The sequence below is a fragment of the Gadus macrocephalus genome, chromosome 4, assembly GCF_031168955.1.
Source record: "Gadus macrocephalus chromosome 4, ASM3116895v1".
NCBI lineage: Eukaryota > Metazoa > Chordata > Actinopteri > Gadiformes > Gadidae > Gadus > Gadus macrocephalus.
In genome coordinates this window covers 18,175,394-18,189,476 of record NC_082385.1, presented here as the reverse complement: position 1 = coordinate 18,189,476, position 14,083 = coordinate 18,175,394, and the positions used below count along the sequence as shown (strand labels likewise).

General features: G+C 42.0%; 1 protein-coding gene across 1 annotated transcript in view; it reads left to right on the top strand.

Annotated features, from left to right (window-relative positions):
• Positions 1-14,083, top strand: part of slc37a3 (solute carrier family 37 member 3) — a 32,300-nt gene that overhangs the window by 4,510 nt on the left and 13,707 nt on the right. The window contains exons 3-4 of the mRNA XM_060048823.1: positions 7,404-7,518; positions 7,668-7,760. Coding sequence (XP_059904806.1) covers positions 7,404-7,518; positions 7,668-7,760 — 208 coding nt within the window. The remainder of the gene's footprint in view (positions 1-7,403; positions 7,519-7,667; positions 7,761-14,083) is intronic.

The window sequence follows — 14,083 nt, the reverse complement described above, 5'->3', positions numbered from 1 at the left end:
GTGTGTGTGTGTGAGTGACGTCAGCGAGTGAGTGGACGAGCGAGGAGAGCGAGCGTTAGCGTGTGTCTCTAATGAAGAAGCGAACGAGTCCGGTAGAATAAAGTACCCATCCTGTCAATAATAGGTTGCCGCTTCATTCCGACCTATAAGCAGACAAACTGCCGGTCAAATCACACAAAACAATAGAGACGGGGATCACGCGTGCAATTTTTTTTCACGCTTGGCTCACTGGATAAATGTCGTTCATATCGCATATGAGGACTTCGACGGCTGTGGAGAAATGCAATCTTCCATAGCCACCGAGAGCTGTCATCACTGTCGGACTTCATCTCGTCGCATACTTACGGCATCGATAAGAGGGGGCGGTGTCAGCAGACTATTATTTAGACAAATTATTAGCAAATTTCAATCTGGTAATTTCACCGGAGAGTTAGAAAGGGCGTATCGCGCTTCTGCCTTCTCACACCGCGAGACAGTGTTTCGCGATTTCGGTTTCGATACACGTATCGTTACAGCCCTACTGCAGACACATTTATCTGCAAGTCATTTTGTTGAAACAATTTGGCTTTAACAAAAGCCAATGTCCCCATTTAACCCTGGAGATTACCTCCCAATCCGCTTCCTGGTTTCAGGTGTTGACATGAACAATTATCAAGTTATTGTATGAGTTGTTGTATGCTGTTTGGTTACTGAGCCAATGTGTGTCATACCCGATGGACAACAATTTTGGATTCTGGTGGCTGGAGGGCGTTCAGATCAATTTCTTACAAAATAGTTTAATACTAGCCTGCCACTTGTTAATCTTACAGTTTCATATCAACATTCCAAAACGTTTGCCTAAATTTGAAACTAAATACCCACCCCACGTCTCTCCCCCATTCCTCCCGTCATCTTCTGAGAACATAACGTTAACTTGCGAACCTACCGTTAAATCAGTCTACTACACAAACATCTGTTCATAATGTTAGATTGGGTAGTTTAAAAATTAAAGCTGCAAGCAGCATTTTATGGGGGCCAAGCCTAAAGCAGACCAATAGGACCCTGATAGACCATTAAGAACCTGACCGGCCATTAAGACCCTGACAGGCCTTTAAGACCCTGACGCAGACCATGAAGAACCAGTTACTAACCCTATTCAGACTGTGATGCAGACCCTAAAGGCTCTGGCAAAGACCATTAAGACCAATTGAATTGAGTACGGTTGACAATAGCCTCTGCATTGATTTGGTGACAAACTTTCATGACCTTGCGTCAAAAGGCTGAGGAGTTATAAGTCTTTAAAGTTTTCAATGGATCTCTTTAGAGCCCCCTATCGTCCTATTTTGATGAACTTTAGCCTGATTAACCATGACTTATGATTCTTTAAGTACACCAAATTTGGTGATGATTGACTCAGGTTAACCCCGCTTTTAGTCAACTAACATTGATTGGACTAGGGATGCACCGAAATGAAAATTCTTGGCCGAAACCGAATGTGGCTAAATATTTATTTAATACTGAACGTTTTCTAACATTCCAGCAGACCTTATAGCAAGAATTTAAGAACAATGTACCTTTGAATAAATGACCACTAATATTGTTAAAAATAGCACCAAACCTCTGCAGTAGCATGACCAGGGTCCCTACACATAAAACGAAGCACAAACAACTTAGTTTGCAAACCCGGAGTTAATTTAAAAACATATTTTCAATTAGAGCGTGGAATTGAAATGTGCGTGGCCTGTGACTAAAATCACCACAGTTCATAGGCGGAATGTTTGATTTGAGCAGGACCAACTTAGTGGCAAAAAAGTTGATTGACAAAACAACATTGCCATGGCTCAAAATCATCCAAAATTAACTGAATGCCAAAAGGCAAGATTAACTTAAACCAATCATCATCAAACATGGTGTAGTCAAAGGCACATGGGTCAAGATGAACCCCTCCAAATTGTATCCAAATCAGGCTACAGGGAGCGGTAAAGCAAATAAACCGAAAATGCAACCTCTCCAAATTGTACCCCGATCGGGCGATAGGGGGGGGCTATATCAATTGTAAGTGTAATTCCGGCAAAAATTAAACCCAGGGTCTTAGTTTTGGCATGAAAACCCATCAAATAAGCCCTCCAGATACCTTTTTAATTGATAATCGAGTATTTTCGTTTGCTCTGCGCAATGTTTGGTGTCCATGTTATTGGCTTGGGGCATTAAGTTTCGCTTCCAAATCTGCATTTTTTAACCACTAATATTGTTAAAAATAGCACCAAACCTCTGCAGTAGCATGACGAGGGTCCCTACACATAAAACGAAGCACAAACAACTTAGTTTGCAAACCTGGAGTTAATCATCACCAAACATTACAGTGTTTCCCAATTCCCACATAACTAGATTATGTCTTCTGGTAGCTGATGGGGGGGGGGGGTGGAGGAATTTTTTTTGGTTTAATTAGATTGGATATTCACCCACTGAGTCACAGAACTGTACCACCGATTACCGGCATCATCTCTAAGCTCTACAATGAAATATGATTTTACCGATTTTAAAGTGAAAAATATGGTCAATGTGAGGGAAGTAGTACAGTATGATAAAATAGATCGGTATTGAAATGACACATCAATAAATTATGTTTCCACTGGAAAGAGCTTGAGGTTTTTTGAAAATGACAATGAAACCAAAAACTTGGCATAGGTTAACCCCTTTCAGTCATTGGTTTAAGGCACAGACTCCATGCCATATCCTCCCATAAGCTCTCGCTCGCTCGCTCTGTGTGTGTGTGTGTACCTACAGCCTCTTTAAAGCTCGCTTTTAAAAAATTATTTTAGAAGCCTTTTTTGTCTTATTTTTGGAAATTCTCTTTACATCCAAAGAAGCATTCAATAGCTCTGACAAAAAAAATGAATTGGTATCTTTGGCTGTAATAAACGACTCCAAACATTTCAATCGGCCTGAATGAAATGTTCAAATGGTCTGCTTGTTAACCTACCGTTACCTGAAAAACTGCCTGTACTTAACCCGTGCACTTGATTTGCGCCTGACAGTACTCTACCAAGATGCTATGCAGACCTATTGCTAGAAAGCTGTTCATGTGTTTTGGGGGAGTAGCTTAGGAGGGTGGTCTGAAAGGAGGGGTGGGATTTTTTTCAGTTGGATACTTTCAAAATCTAGCTTAGTCTGGCTGGTTTATGAATTTCGTAAATGTTGTTGCGAATGACATAAAGCACATTTTCCCAACGATTAAGATAAAACATATACATCTGTTGGTTGCTACTGCAAAATAATGAAATAATCGTAATATCGTATTACCTTCATCAAATGAATCGATATTGTTGTGCTGTAATTATTGATACAGTGTTGTGCCAGAGCGCGTTCATTGAACGATAGGTCATGAGCTTGTTCATATTTTGGGCCAACGTGAACTGAATGTACTGTATTACTGCCTGATGAATGTTACTGTGAACGCATTCATTCTGGTGTCTGTGAACGACACGGGGACCGCCTTCCATTCCGACATACCCCCACGCCGACATTGACGTCTAATCGTCGGAGTGGCGGCACATCCATTGTTTTCAAACGTCTCACCAATCCGATCATTTCTTTTTCTATTGTCGGAGTGGCGGTATTTTACTTTTTTTCAAACTGTCATTAATATATATTCATTTCTATTATCATTGTTCTTTAAATAATTAATGTGATTATTTCTTAGTTTCATGCGCTTTAGTGTCCTACACTGACATTCGTCATTGGGGATAGTCGCCGACCCTCATTCGCTGTGGATCTTTGGCCCATGACATAAGGCCCTTCTCCAGTCTCTCAGAAAATCCCCACTGACCCAATACACCCTTGGCCTTTACGATTCTGTTTCTAAATGTTGGGACTGATGAACATTGAACTCTGGGGGTTATTTGAACGATCTAAGTGGTTTATCCCGCCTATCTTTGCACACCGAGGCCATTAATTAAGGGAATGCTGAAAGAATGCTGGAGAGTCGAGAAAAAGAAGACTAAATATGCAAACGTGTTATGTGCAATCTAACAACTGCACGCAGGCCTATGGCATGTAAAAATAATACTGTAGTTATTCTGTGGCTCAATCTGTTTCACCTGACCGGCTGTTTTGATCATCTCGGAGGTCGGGGGTTATGTTTAACAGTCTATGTTTAACGGATTTGCCTTCTATGGGCAAAAACTGTTGGTTTATTTTAGTGCTGTCAAGCAATTAAAATATTTAATCGCGATTAATCGCATTAATGTCATAGTTAACTCACGATTAATCGCAAAAAAAAATCTATTCGAACTATCCCTTGATTTTGTGCTGCAAGCCTTTTAGTGAGATCAGAGACTGTTTAGAAGGACAGTAATAAAATATATTTGGTAAGACGGATATAAGAAGAGAGACCCGCATTGAATTCAACCCGGTCCACTTGACATCGGGTAGGTGCATGACAGTGGTAGGCTTACCGTAAAACTTCAATAGCTCAGGCTTTTATTTGTTTCAATCACTGAACTTTCGAACAAAACTCTTGCTCAGCAAAGATGGGAAATACTATAACATTTATTATTTAAACCAGTATGAATATTCCTACCGTACGTAGGCCTATACACATTACCAGGCTATCGAATAATGCGCACACACACACACACACACACACACACACACACACACACACACACACACACACACACACACACACACACACGCGGAGTGGTAATTGGGAGAGTCGGGAGAATTCCCGGTGGGCCGTTAACGTTTCGGGGCTGTTGGGCTGATTACTGCGGGATAACAATATTGCGTTTATAAAAGTTCCTTGCAGCGCCGTCCGGCAGCCTGAGCTGTGCGCCCGCAACCTCTCACTCACTCAACAGACGCGACACTCACAAACTGTCAACGTCGCAACCAAGTCGATTTTGTCTAGAGGGGAGTAACTGAGCGGCCCCTCCTGAATTGGTACAGCCCAGGTGGGCCTTGAACTGCGATTGGTCAGAAAGAGGTAACAGCTAATGACAACATTGAACTCTCGTGCAGGCTCGAACAGAGTGACACACAAACATACACACACTTTTAAGGAGTTTTTCACCCGCTCCGTATCCTTGCTTGCACAAGTTTGTGTGGCGTACTTGTCATTTTGCTTCCGTTGTAGCTAGATCCGGTATGGTGTTGTAGTTTTTCCAACGTGACTAGTTGTTGCTAGACAGCAGGGGAAAAAACCAAGCCAAAAGAAGTTAATCGCGTGATAAAAAATGAACTCCGTTAAAATCGGTTTGCGTTAATGCCCGGGGTGTAACGGTACACAAAAATCTTGGTTCGGTACGTACCTCGGTTTTGAGGTCACGGTTCGGTTCATTTTCGGTACAGTAAGAAATCAAAATGTGCTTCATAACATGTGCTTCAAGTTGTTCATAACACACTTTTGTGCTTTTTACAATAGGAACATAAGACAATACAAAGCTAGAATTCTGCTCAAAAATATAAAGATTCTGAAATGTAGAAATAAAAATAAATAACATTGGCTTAGACTGTTTTTTTTTTAAATATATTATCTAATGTGCAACAATGAACAATTGCAACACTAAACTGTTTCAAGTTGTTGCTCAGATTAAATAACATGAATAAGGCTCAGACAGTTTCTTTAAAAACAAATATTTTCTCAATCTAATGTGCAACAATGAACCATTGCAACACTAAACAGTTTCAAGTTGTTACTCAGATTCACTTTTACTCCCCCCCCCCCCTCATCTTTAGCTCTGATGACTTTCACTCAATCTTTGTTTTTTGCCAGAAAAATCAGCTTATCCACATTATCTGCAGGATAATCATACCCAAAATTTGAGTGGAGATACAATGTACCCTACATGTTACTCCCGTATACCTCAATGCAATGCGTTCGTGTTTTTCCGGAGGAGAAGAAGAAGCTGAATAACCGCAAAAACAAATACATTTAATGATGGAGTCTCCAGCTTTCGTTTAGAAGTGTCAAAATTTATTTGGGATTTAACATAGAAGATTCAAAATTAATAAAAAAAAAATTGAACAAGGAAATGTAACATTCAACATCAATACAACCTCCAGCTTTTCTCGTGAGTGCCCGATTTGTTTACATGATGTGGGCGCATCTGTCTGCGTTACACAAATACCCGGCGCATTTACTGACGCAAATGACGTTTTGAAATGTTCAGCGTAGTGTCCGAATTATTGTTTGTTCGTTCCCTAAATAGTGCACTATATCATGAACACTATATAGGGAATAGTGAGTGAGTGAATAGGGAATGATTTCGAACACGGCTACGGTGTGCGCAACTGTGCATGTGCGGCCGCAGCATGTTCCACACATGCAGTCCTCTTCTTAATGTGTCCGTATGGAAACTCGTTCGGTACGCCTCCGTACCGAACCGAGCACCCCGTACCGAAACGGTTCAATACAAATACATGTACCGTTACACCCCTAGTTAACGCCGTTAAAACTCGTTAAGCTGATGGCACTAGTTTATTTGCATTGCTCCCCTTTGAGAATTTGTGTCGGAAGGGGTGGGTCTAGGCTATATTCTCGCCTTTCTCCATTGTAAAGCACATTGTATTGCCTTTGATATGAAGTTAACCCAAGTTAGCCCATTCCTTGATTTGTTCGGCCGCGTCACTCCAAACAATTATTTTTGTTCCAATGTTCGTCCAATCCACTCCAATAGTGGTCCTGCATTGAGTTTAAATCCAACTCTAACGATTAAATGGTCCAGTTTTAAGTTTCATAGAATATTTAAACATCCCCAGTCTTTGAAACCTTTCATACCGGGCATGTTAAATAAGTGCTCGCCCGCCACTCGTAACGCTTGTAAAATGCAGTCATTAATTGATGGAAAATTATTATTGCACCTTAAGGACTGACTGAATTACTGTTCTGTTTTTCTTATAATAATTCCTCATTAAAAAAAGGCCATTCAAGCAGCAAGTTTTTCCTCAAGTTTTGGAGAATATACTGTAAGGGTGAAAGCTGCCTGCAGCTGCTACTAGTGTGGACTGAATGTACTGCAACAAAGCGTTAAAGCAACAATGGGGAAAGGCTGTCCCCTCAATGCTAATGTAAACCCTGGTTGGATAAGAATTCAAAATTGGATATGAAGATATGAAGCAGTGTTAAAACTGATAAAACAATTGCTGTCTGTGGTTCTATATGGGCTGTGGCAATAATTTGAATTATGAACTATGAACTAAACTAGATTAATCAAATCAATCAAATTTGTGAACTGAACTTTGATCTCGTTCATTGAGAAAGTGAACTTTCCCAACACTGGTGATACATCATTTTCATTGGGGATTATGATAAAAGGGGAAATCAGAGTGGAACCTTACCAGGTTTAAAGGAATCGTAAATGACTGACCAAATGACCCACCAGGTTAAACAGCAGACTAACTGCTATTGCCTTGTTCCACAGCTATGTTCTTCTGCATGCATCCAGGAAGACCTTTAGCAACGTTAAGGTTAGCATCTCGGCTCAGTGGACTCCCTCCGTCCAGAACGAGAGCCTCCCAGCCTTCTCACCCAGCCAGGTACCCCGCACCTCTTCACCCTGGAAACTATCACAGGATCACCTAGTTAATTTACTATTGAGTTATTTAGCGATGGTTGATTATGATGATAAATCGTTCGAGTAGATCCCTGCGATGAAGTCATGTTGTCGTTTCTTTTCTCATGGGAGGTGTGGGAGGAGCATCGGTTGTTTGCTGATGAAGAGGAAGCCACGCTCTTTCTGGGAGCTCTGGACACCATCTTCCTCTTCTCCTATGCCATCGTGAGTAACCAGCTCCTAATATCTCTTTATTGTCAGTATTTGGTATTGTTTACTTCATTGGTATCATCTTATTCTCACACTTTGATGTCAAAAATATTTCCTTGTCCCATCGGTATTATGTGGCTTTTAAGGTGCGAACACACCAAGCGCGTACCTCGCGTACCATGTACGTGCGTAACGCAGCGAAAATGTTGCTTGACCATTTTGTGTCAAAAATTGTCAGATACGCGCGTACGCATACGCGCGTATCTGACCATTTAAGGAGTCCGAGGATTAAGGAGTCCGAGGAAGGAAACCCAAACGCCGCCGTGTTTGGATGGATGATAGAGCTTGGATCGGGTTAGATTAAATAATCTCGGATATAAATAACAATAATCGGGTTAAATAACTTCACATGGTGTGTCTGGTGTGTTTCCAGCATTCGTAGTGTTGATCAGCAGAGAAATAGTCCGCCAAGACGTTGAGGTTGCTTAGCAATCAGAGACTCTGTCCATGCAAGTGAACGGAGCGTTCACTCTTCGTCATAACTATCAAACCAAACATCCTTCACATTCACCGAGCGAACATTATGAGAGTAAAATGCACATTTCTCGCTAGAAATGTTTCCATAAACGCATTTAATGGCGTAACTATGTTACTATTTCCACTCAGAATAAAGAAAGTTGCCGGCCGTGGCTGCCATGGACATGGCTGCTCTGGAGTCCGAGGTAGGAAACCCAAACGTCGCCGTGTTTGGGTGATAGAGTTTAGATCGGGTTAGATTAAATAATCTCGGATATAAATAACAATAATCGGGTTAAATAACTTCACATGGTGTGTCTGGTGTGTTTCCAGCATTCGTAGTGTTGATCAGCAGATATATAGTCCGCCAAGACGTTGAGGTTGCTTTAGTAACCAGAGACTCTGTCCATGCAAGTGAACGGAGCGTTCCCTCTTCGTCATAACTATCAAACCAAACATCCTTCACATTCACAGAGCGAACATTATGAAAGTAAAATGCACATTTCTCGCTAAAAATGTTTCCATTAAAGCATTTAATGGCGTAACTATGTTACTATTTCCACACAGAATAAAGAAAGATGTCGGCCGTATGCTTCTGTCCAAGCTCACTACTCTCTGCCAGTGACGTCGGGTCAAGCTCAACGCTGATTGGCTATTGCGGCGCGTATGAGCATAAAAAGTTCAATTTTTTGAACTCCGCGCGTACATGTACGCGCGTATATGTGCGCGCGTATATATACGCGCGTATATGTACGCGCCTCATACGCCCCTACAGCGAGTAAAATGTTGCTTGGTACGCATGATACGCGTGTACGAACCTCATACGCGCGTACACCAATGCTTCCCTATGGAAAAATTGCCGATTTTATACGCGTGGTACGCAGGTGACGCGTTTGGTGTGGCCGTACCTTTATACTTTATGAAGCAACATTGTTCGAATAGCGGGGTCATTATACTCCCCTTTGGGGTCGGTTGGTCATCCCTTTGGCATCCTTGGGCGGTCACTGTTTTACATGAGATAAATATGTAGGTTCTAAATCCGTTTTTTTCTTTTGATTGTAACTCGATTCAAAAACTTGATTCAGACTAAAGGCACAATGCGTCAGAAGTCGTGTCAGCCTGTTGAAACGTCAGGGCCGTTTCAACGTCAGGGCCGAATATCAGATCCCTGATATTCCTACACACACATGGGATAGCCTTCGGTTTTTTTGCACAATCTCCTAGAATGGGTGGAGAAGGACTGACTGTTGTGGACCACTTTGTAGTGCTTTGGATATTGTTTGGATCATATTTATTAATAGAAATTAAGATCTATGCCTGGACTCTTAGACTTGTCAGGAAAGTAAGCATAACACAGTAATGTTTCAGAACCATTGTGCATATGACGCCCTCTTGCTTTGATATTGGTTGCTGATTGAAGATGAGCTTAGCTCGTGAATTGATGGCGCTTATGTGAGAGAGGGGTCTAGATGACAACCTTTATCTCATGAGTCTAAAGTCAATGTAACTTACGAAACCTGTGGAGGTTGTTACACCTACACATACATTCCTGTCTGTTAAGGCCAAGAAGACAAGATGTGATTGAACTTGAGGCAATACTCTAAGTCAGTGCTCCAGACTGCGACGAAATGCTCCAGATTGCGACCAATATTTGATAGTGTGCGACCGAATTTTCCATCTGGATGGAAAATTGGAAAATGTACTGGTCGCATGTGCGACCAGTAAATGTGCCCTTTTTTTTTTACCCGTTAAACATGGAAGGGGCGCTTCAATGAATCCGGAATCTTAGCCAATCAGGCCAATGAGTGTAAGAAGGATAGGGAATGGCCAGTGGCTGTGTCGAGGGGGAGGGTGGCGTCCTGATAATGCATTCTCAATGGAGAGGCGAGCGGGCAGAGAGAAGGCTCAGCGTCCTGTCAAGTGGCATGACAAGCGGGCGCACTCCCGTGAAACTGTCGCTTCCGTACTTGTCGAACGCATGCATGCGCAAACCTGGAAACCGTTGGGATAGATGAGAATCACAATAAAATGTGACGCTGAATTTGAAACAGCACATTGTAATTTCTACATCTATTATCAAAATAGTTATTAGTAATACAGTGAAAATTAGTAGAAATGTGAATATTAAAATAAATATTACAATTTCTGGTTGCGCCTATGAAATTTTAAGTTAGGGGGCAAAGTGCTCCTAGAGAAAAAAATAAGTCTGGAGCCCACTAAATGCTAAGTAAACTAGTTATAATGGGCTCTGTATTAGGGCCCGACCGATTTATCGGCCTGCCGATTTAATCGGCCGATTATAGCCTTTTTGAAAATAATCGGCATCGGCCAAAAAGACGCCGATTACAACCGTTTTTTTTTTAGATTTTTTTTTTTTATAAATGTTATTGCGATTAGTATCCTGCAGATTGCGCTCCCACTCGCCTTGCTAACTAACAACTTTAGCTGGAGTAAAAAAGAGGAGATTGAATTTTACCGTACAACATGAAAGCACACTCGCTCAGGCAGCTGCGCGCTCACCTCACCAATGTACACAAGACGCGTTGTTTGAGCATGTTGTGCCTGTTTTTCTTTAGGTCCCAGGCCATGTTAATTTGTTATACTGTAGACTCTAACGGTGAGACCATACTGCTCAGCACGCACGTGTTAGTCACTGCTCACGAGCGCAGCACATTGGGAGTTAGTTATTTATTTTACATTTTACATTACACTCATTTTTGACTGTAAATGTATTCTAAAACACTCAAAGATTCTGCATTCAATTCACATATTCGTCAAAAGTGTTTAAAGTATATTTAAGGTATCAAAAACTACGTTTTATGTTTTGTTTTTTTTTTGTTTTTTTAATCGGCCGATTAAATCACTATATAGGGTAAATGTAAATTTTTCTCTGAAAATAATCGGCATCGGCACTCAAAAATCTATATCGGTCGGGCCCTGCTCTGTATGACGTCATGTGCATTTGTCATTCCTATTTGTTAGAGGGTCTGGACACTAGTGCTGCACGATTAATCAAATCTCAATCGTGATATCAGCCTTTGCGATTGTATAACCGCAGAAGGCTGCGATTTAATTAAAAAAAAATAATGATAATTTGTATTTTCTTACGGAACCCGTAAAGGGACATGGAAAAATAAATTTGAAACGTTTCTTGTGAGCACGAGAAAGTATCTGGTGCTCACGAGAAAGTATCTGGTGATCACGAGAAAGTATCTGATGCGCACGAGAAAGTATCTTGTGAGCACGAGAAAGTAACTTGTGAGCAGTGTTGGGGAAGTTACTTTTAAAAAGTAGTGTTTGCTAGTTGCTTTTTACTTCTTAAAAAATATAATCCCTTACTTTACTTAGTTACCCTCTATGGAAAGTAACTTTTTACATTACTCGTTACTTTTACGTTACTTTTGTGGTGCTCGACTTTGGGCAGAACCCCATCTCCATTTCCTAAATGTGTATAGGCCTACATAAAGTTCTACAATGGAGGACGTAACAGGTATTTCTTTTATGCTCTTTATTATAAAAAATACCACAGAGCACTTGTTGAAGAAAACAACAATACAAACAATAATACCAAATACCATAGCCTCGATGCATCTTATGAGCATGTAGGTCAGGGATGCCAGGGTTACGGCCCGACTGTATGTCACATCTGGCCCGCGGGTGATAAGGGGAGAATATATGTATTTATTTAATTTTTATCAATTTCTTTATTTTTTGGAATCCGTCAGTTGGTCTGTTACTGCTGCTGGTCTGTTACGATTCAATAACTGTTCATCCCCCATTCTCCATTCCTTTTCGAAACAGAAAACACGCTTGTTTCATTCAAATGTATTCATCAATTAAGGCCGCCACCAGGGGGCGCCCCCAACACTTTTGCTGCCCCCAACGCATTTGCCGCCCTAGGCGATCGCCTAGTTAACTTGTGCAAGCCTTCAATAAATAAAATAAAAGTAATTAACACATTTTCCTGTTATTTATAGGAAATGTGTTTTGTTGGCACCTAGTCTATTTTGTTGCATTTCTCATTTATAAATGTAGGCTACTTGTATGGATATGAAAATGTTAAAGGTCCCATGACATGAAAATCTCAATTTATGAGGTTTTCTAACATAAATATGAGTTCCCCTAGCCTGCCTATGGTCCCCCAGTGGCTAAAACTTGCGTTTGGTGTAAAACAAGCACTAGCTGTTCTGCTCGCCTTTGAAAAAACGGAGGCTCAAGCGCGCTGATTTGGAAATCTGTGCTCATGACGTCATGAGGAATCTCAGCTCCTCCCCTTACTCTGCCTGGCCCGCCCAGAGACGTTGGCCCGCCAATGAGACTCGACCGTGCGAGCGCCACATGTGTGTGTGTGAATACACACACTGTAACGCGTAAAGTGTTTCTTGTCGGTTCTTTGACGTGTCTTGTATTTCCACAACGAGACTGTCGTGGGGGTTATCTAAGCCATGGTTGAGAAGGAATTGGGGGAAAGGAACTTTGGTTTGACTCGGTGAAGTACATGAACTGCGACATGCCGCCGGTTGCCGCGAGGCACCATCGCCCGGCAGCGGGCAGCCGGCCGCAGGCAGCGCGCGGTTCAGTCGACTTCAGGTTGATGTGAAAGTGGAAGAACCAGAGACGTCGCAGAACCCGACAAAGTCGTTTGTGATTCATAATATCGTCTGGAGGCGCACACAATATGTTATATGATATAGATATCTATGTATTATATGATATTATTTAGATATAGAGCTCCAGGACTGTAACGCAAGTGTTGTACACTTCCTTGTTATTTGGATAACCGTTCTGCTGTTGGTGTGATGGCGCAACACGTCGGACTCTCGTATCTGGTATTTCTACAACGAGACTCGTATTGGGGGTTATCTCAGCCAAGGTTGAGAATGAATTGGGGGGAAGAAACTTTGGCTTTGACTCCCTCAAGAACATGAACCACGACAAGGAGGAGAAAGGGATCTTTGCCGGGCAGCGCTTATGTCCCTCAGCGGGGCTCAAGCGGGAGACATTCGCCGCCAACAATCCCTTTCTCCTCCATGTCGTGGTTCATGTTCTTGAGGGAGTCAAAGCCAAAGTTCCTTCCCCCCAATTCATTCTCAACCTTGGCTGAGATAACCCCCAATACGAGTCTCGTTGTAGAAATACCAGATACGAGAGTCCGACGTGTTATGCGCCATCACACCAACAGCAGAACGGTTATCCAAATAACAAGGAAGTGTACAACACTTGCGTTACAGTCCTGGAGCTCTATATCTAAATAATAGATATCTATATATCATATAACATATTGTGTGCGCCTCCAGACGATATTATGAATCACAAACGACTTTGTCGGGTTCTGCGACGTCTCTGGTTCTTCCACTTTCACATCAACCTGAAGTCGACTGAACCGCGCGCTGCCGGCTGCCCGCTGCCGGGCGATGGTGCCTCGCGGCAACCGGCGGCATGTCGCAGTTCATGTACTTCAGCGAGTCAAATCAAAGTTCCTTTCCCCCAATTCCTTCTCAACCATGGCTCAGATAACCCCCACGACAGTCTCGTTGTGGAAATACAAGACACGTCAAAGAACCGACAAGAAACACTTGCGTTACAGTGTGTGTATTCACATTGATGTGGACGTTGAAGAACCAGGAACGTCGGAGAACCCAACGCGGTCGTTTGAGATTCATAATATCGGCTCACACAGCTTTTGGCCGTGATAATATATATTATATGATATAGATATCTGTGTAGGCTATATGATAATATTTAGATATAGAGCTCCAGGACTCCCGTGTGTTCTAGAATATTTACAGAACACGGCTAAAGGCTGTGTGCGGCTCGCCATT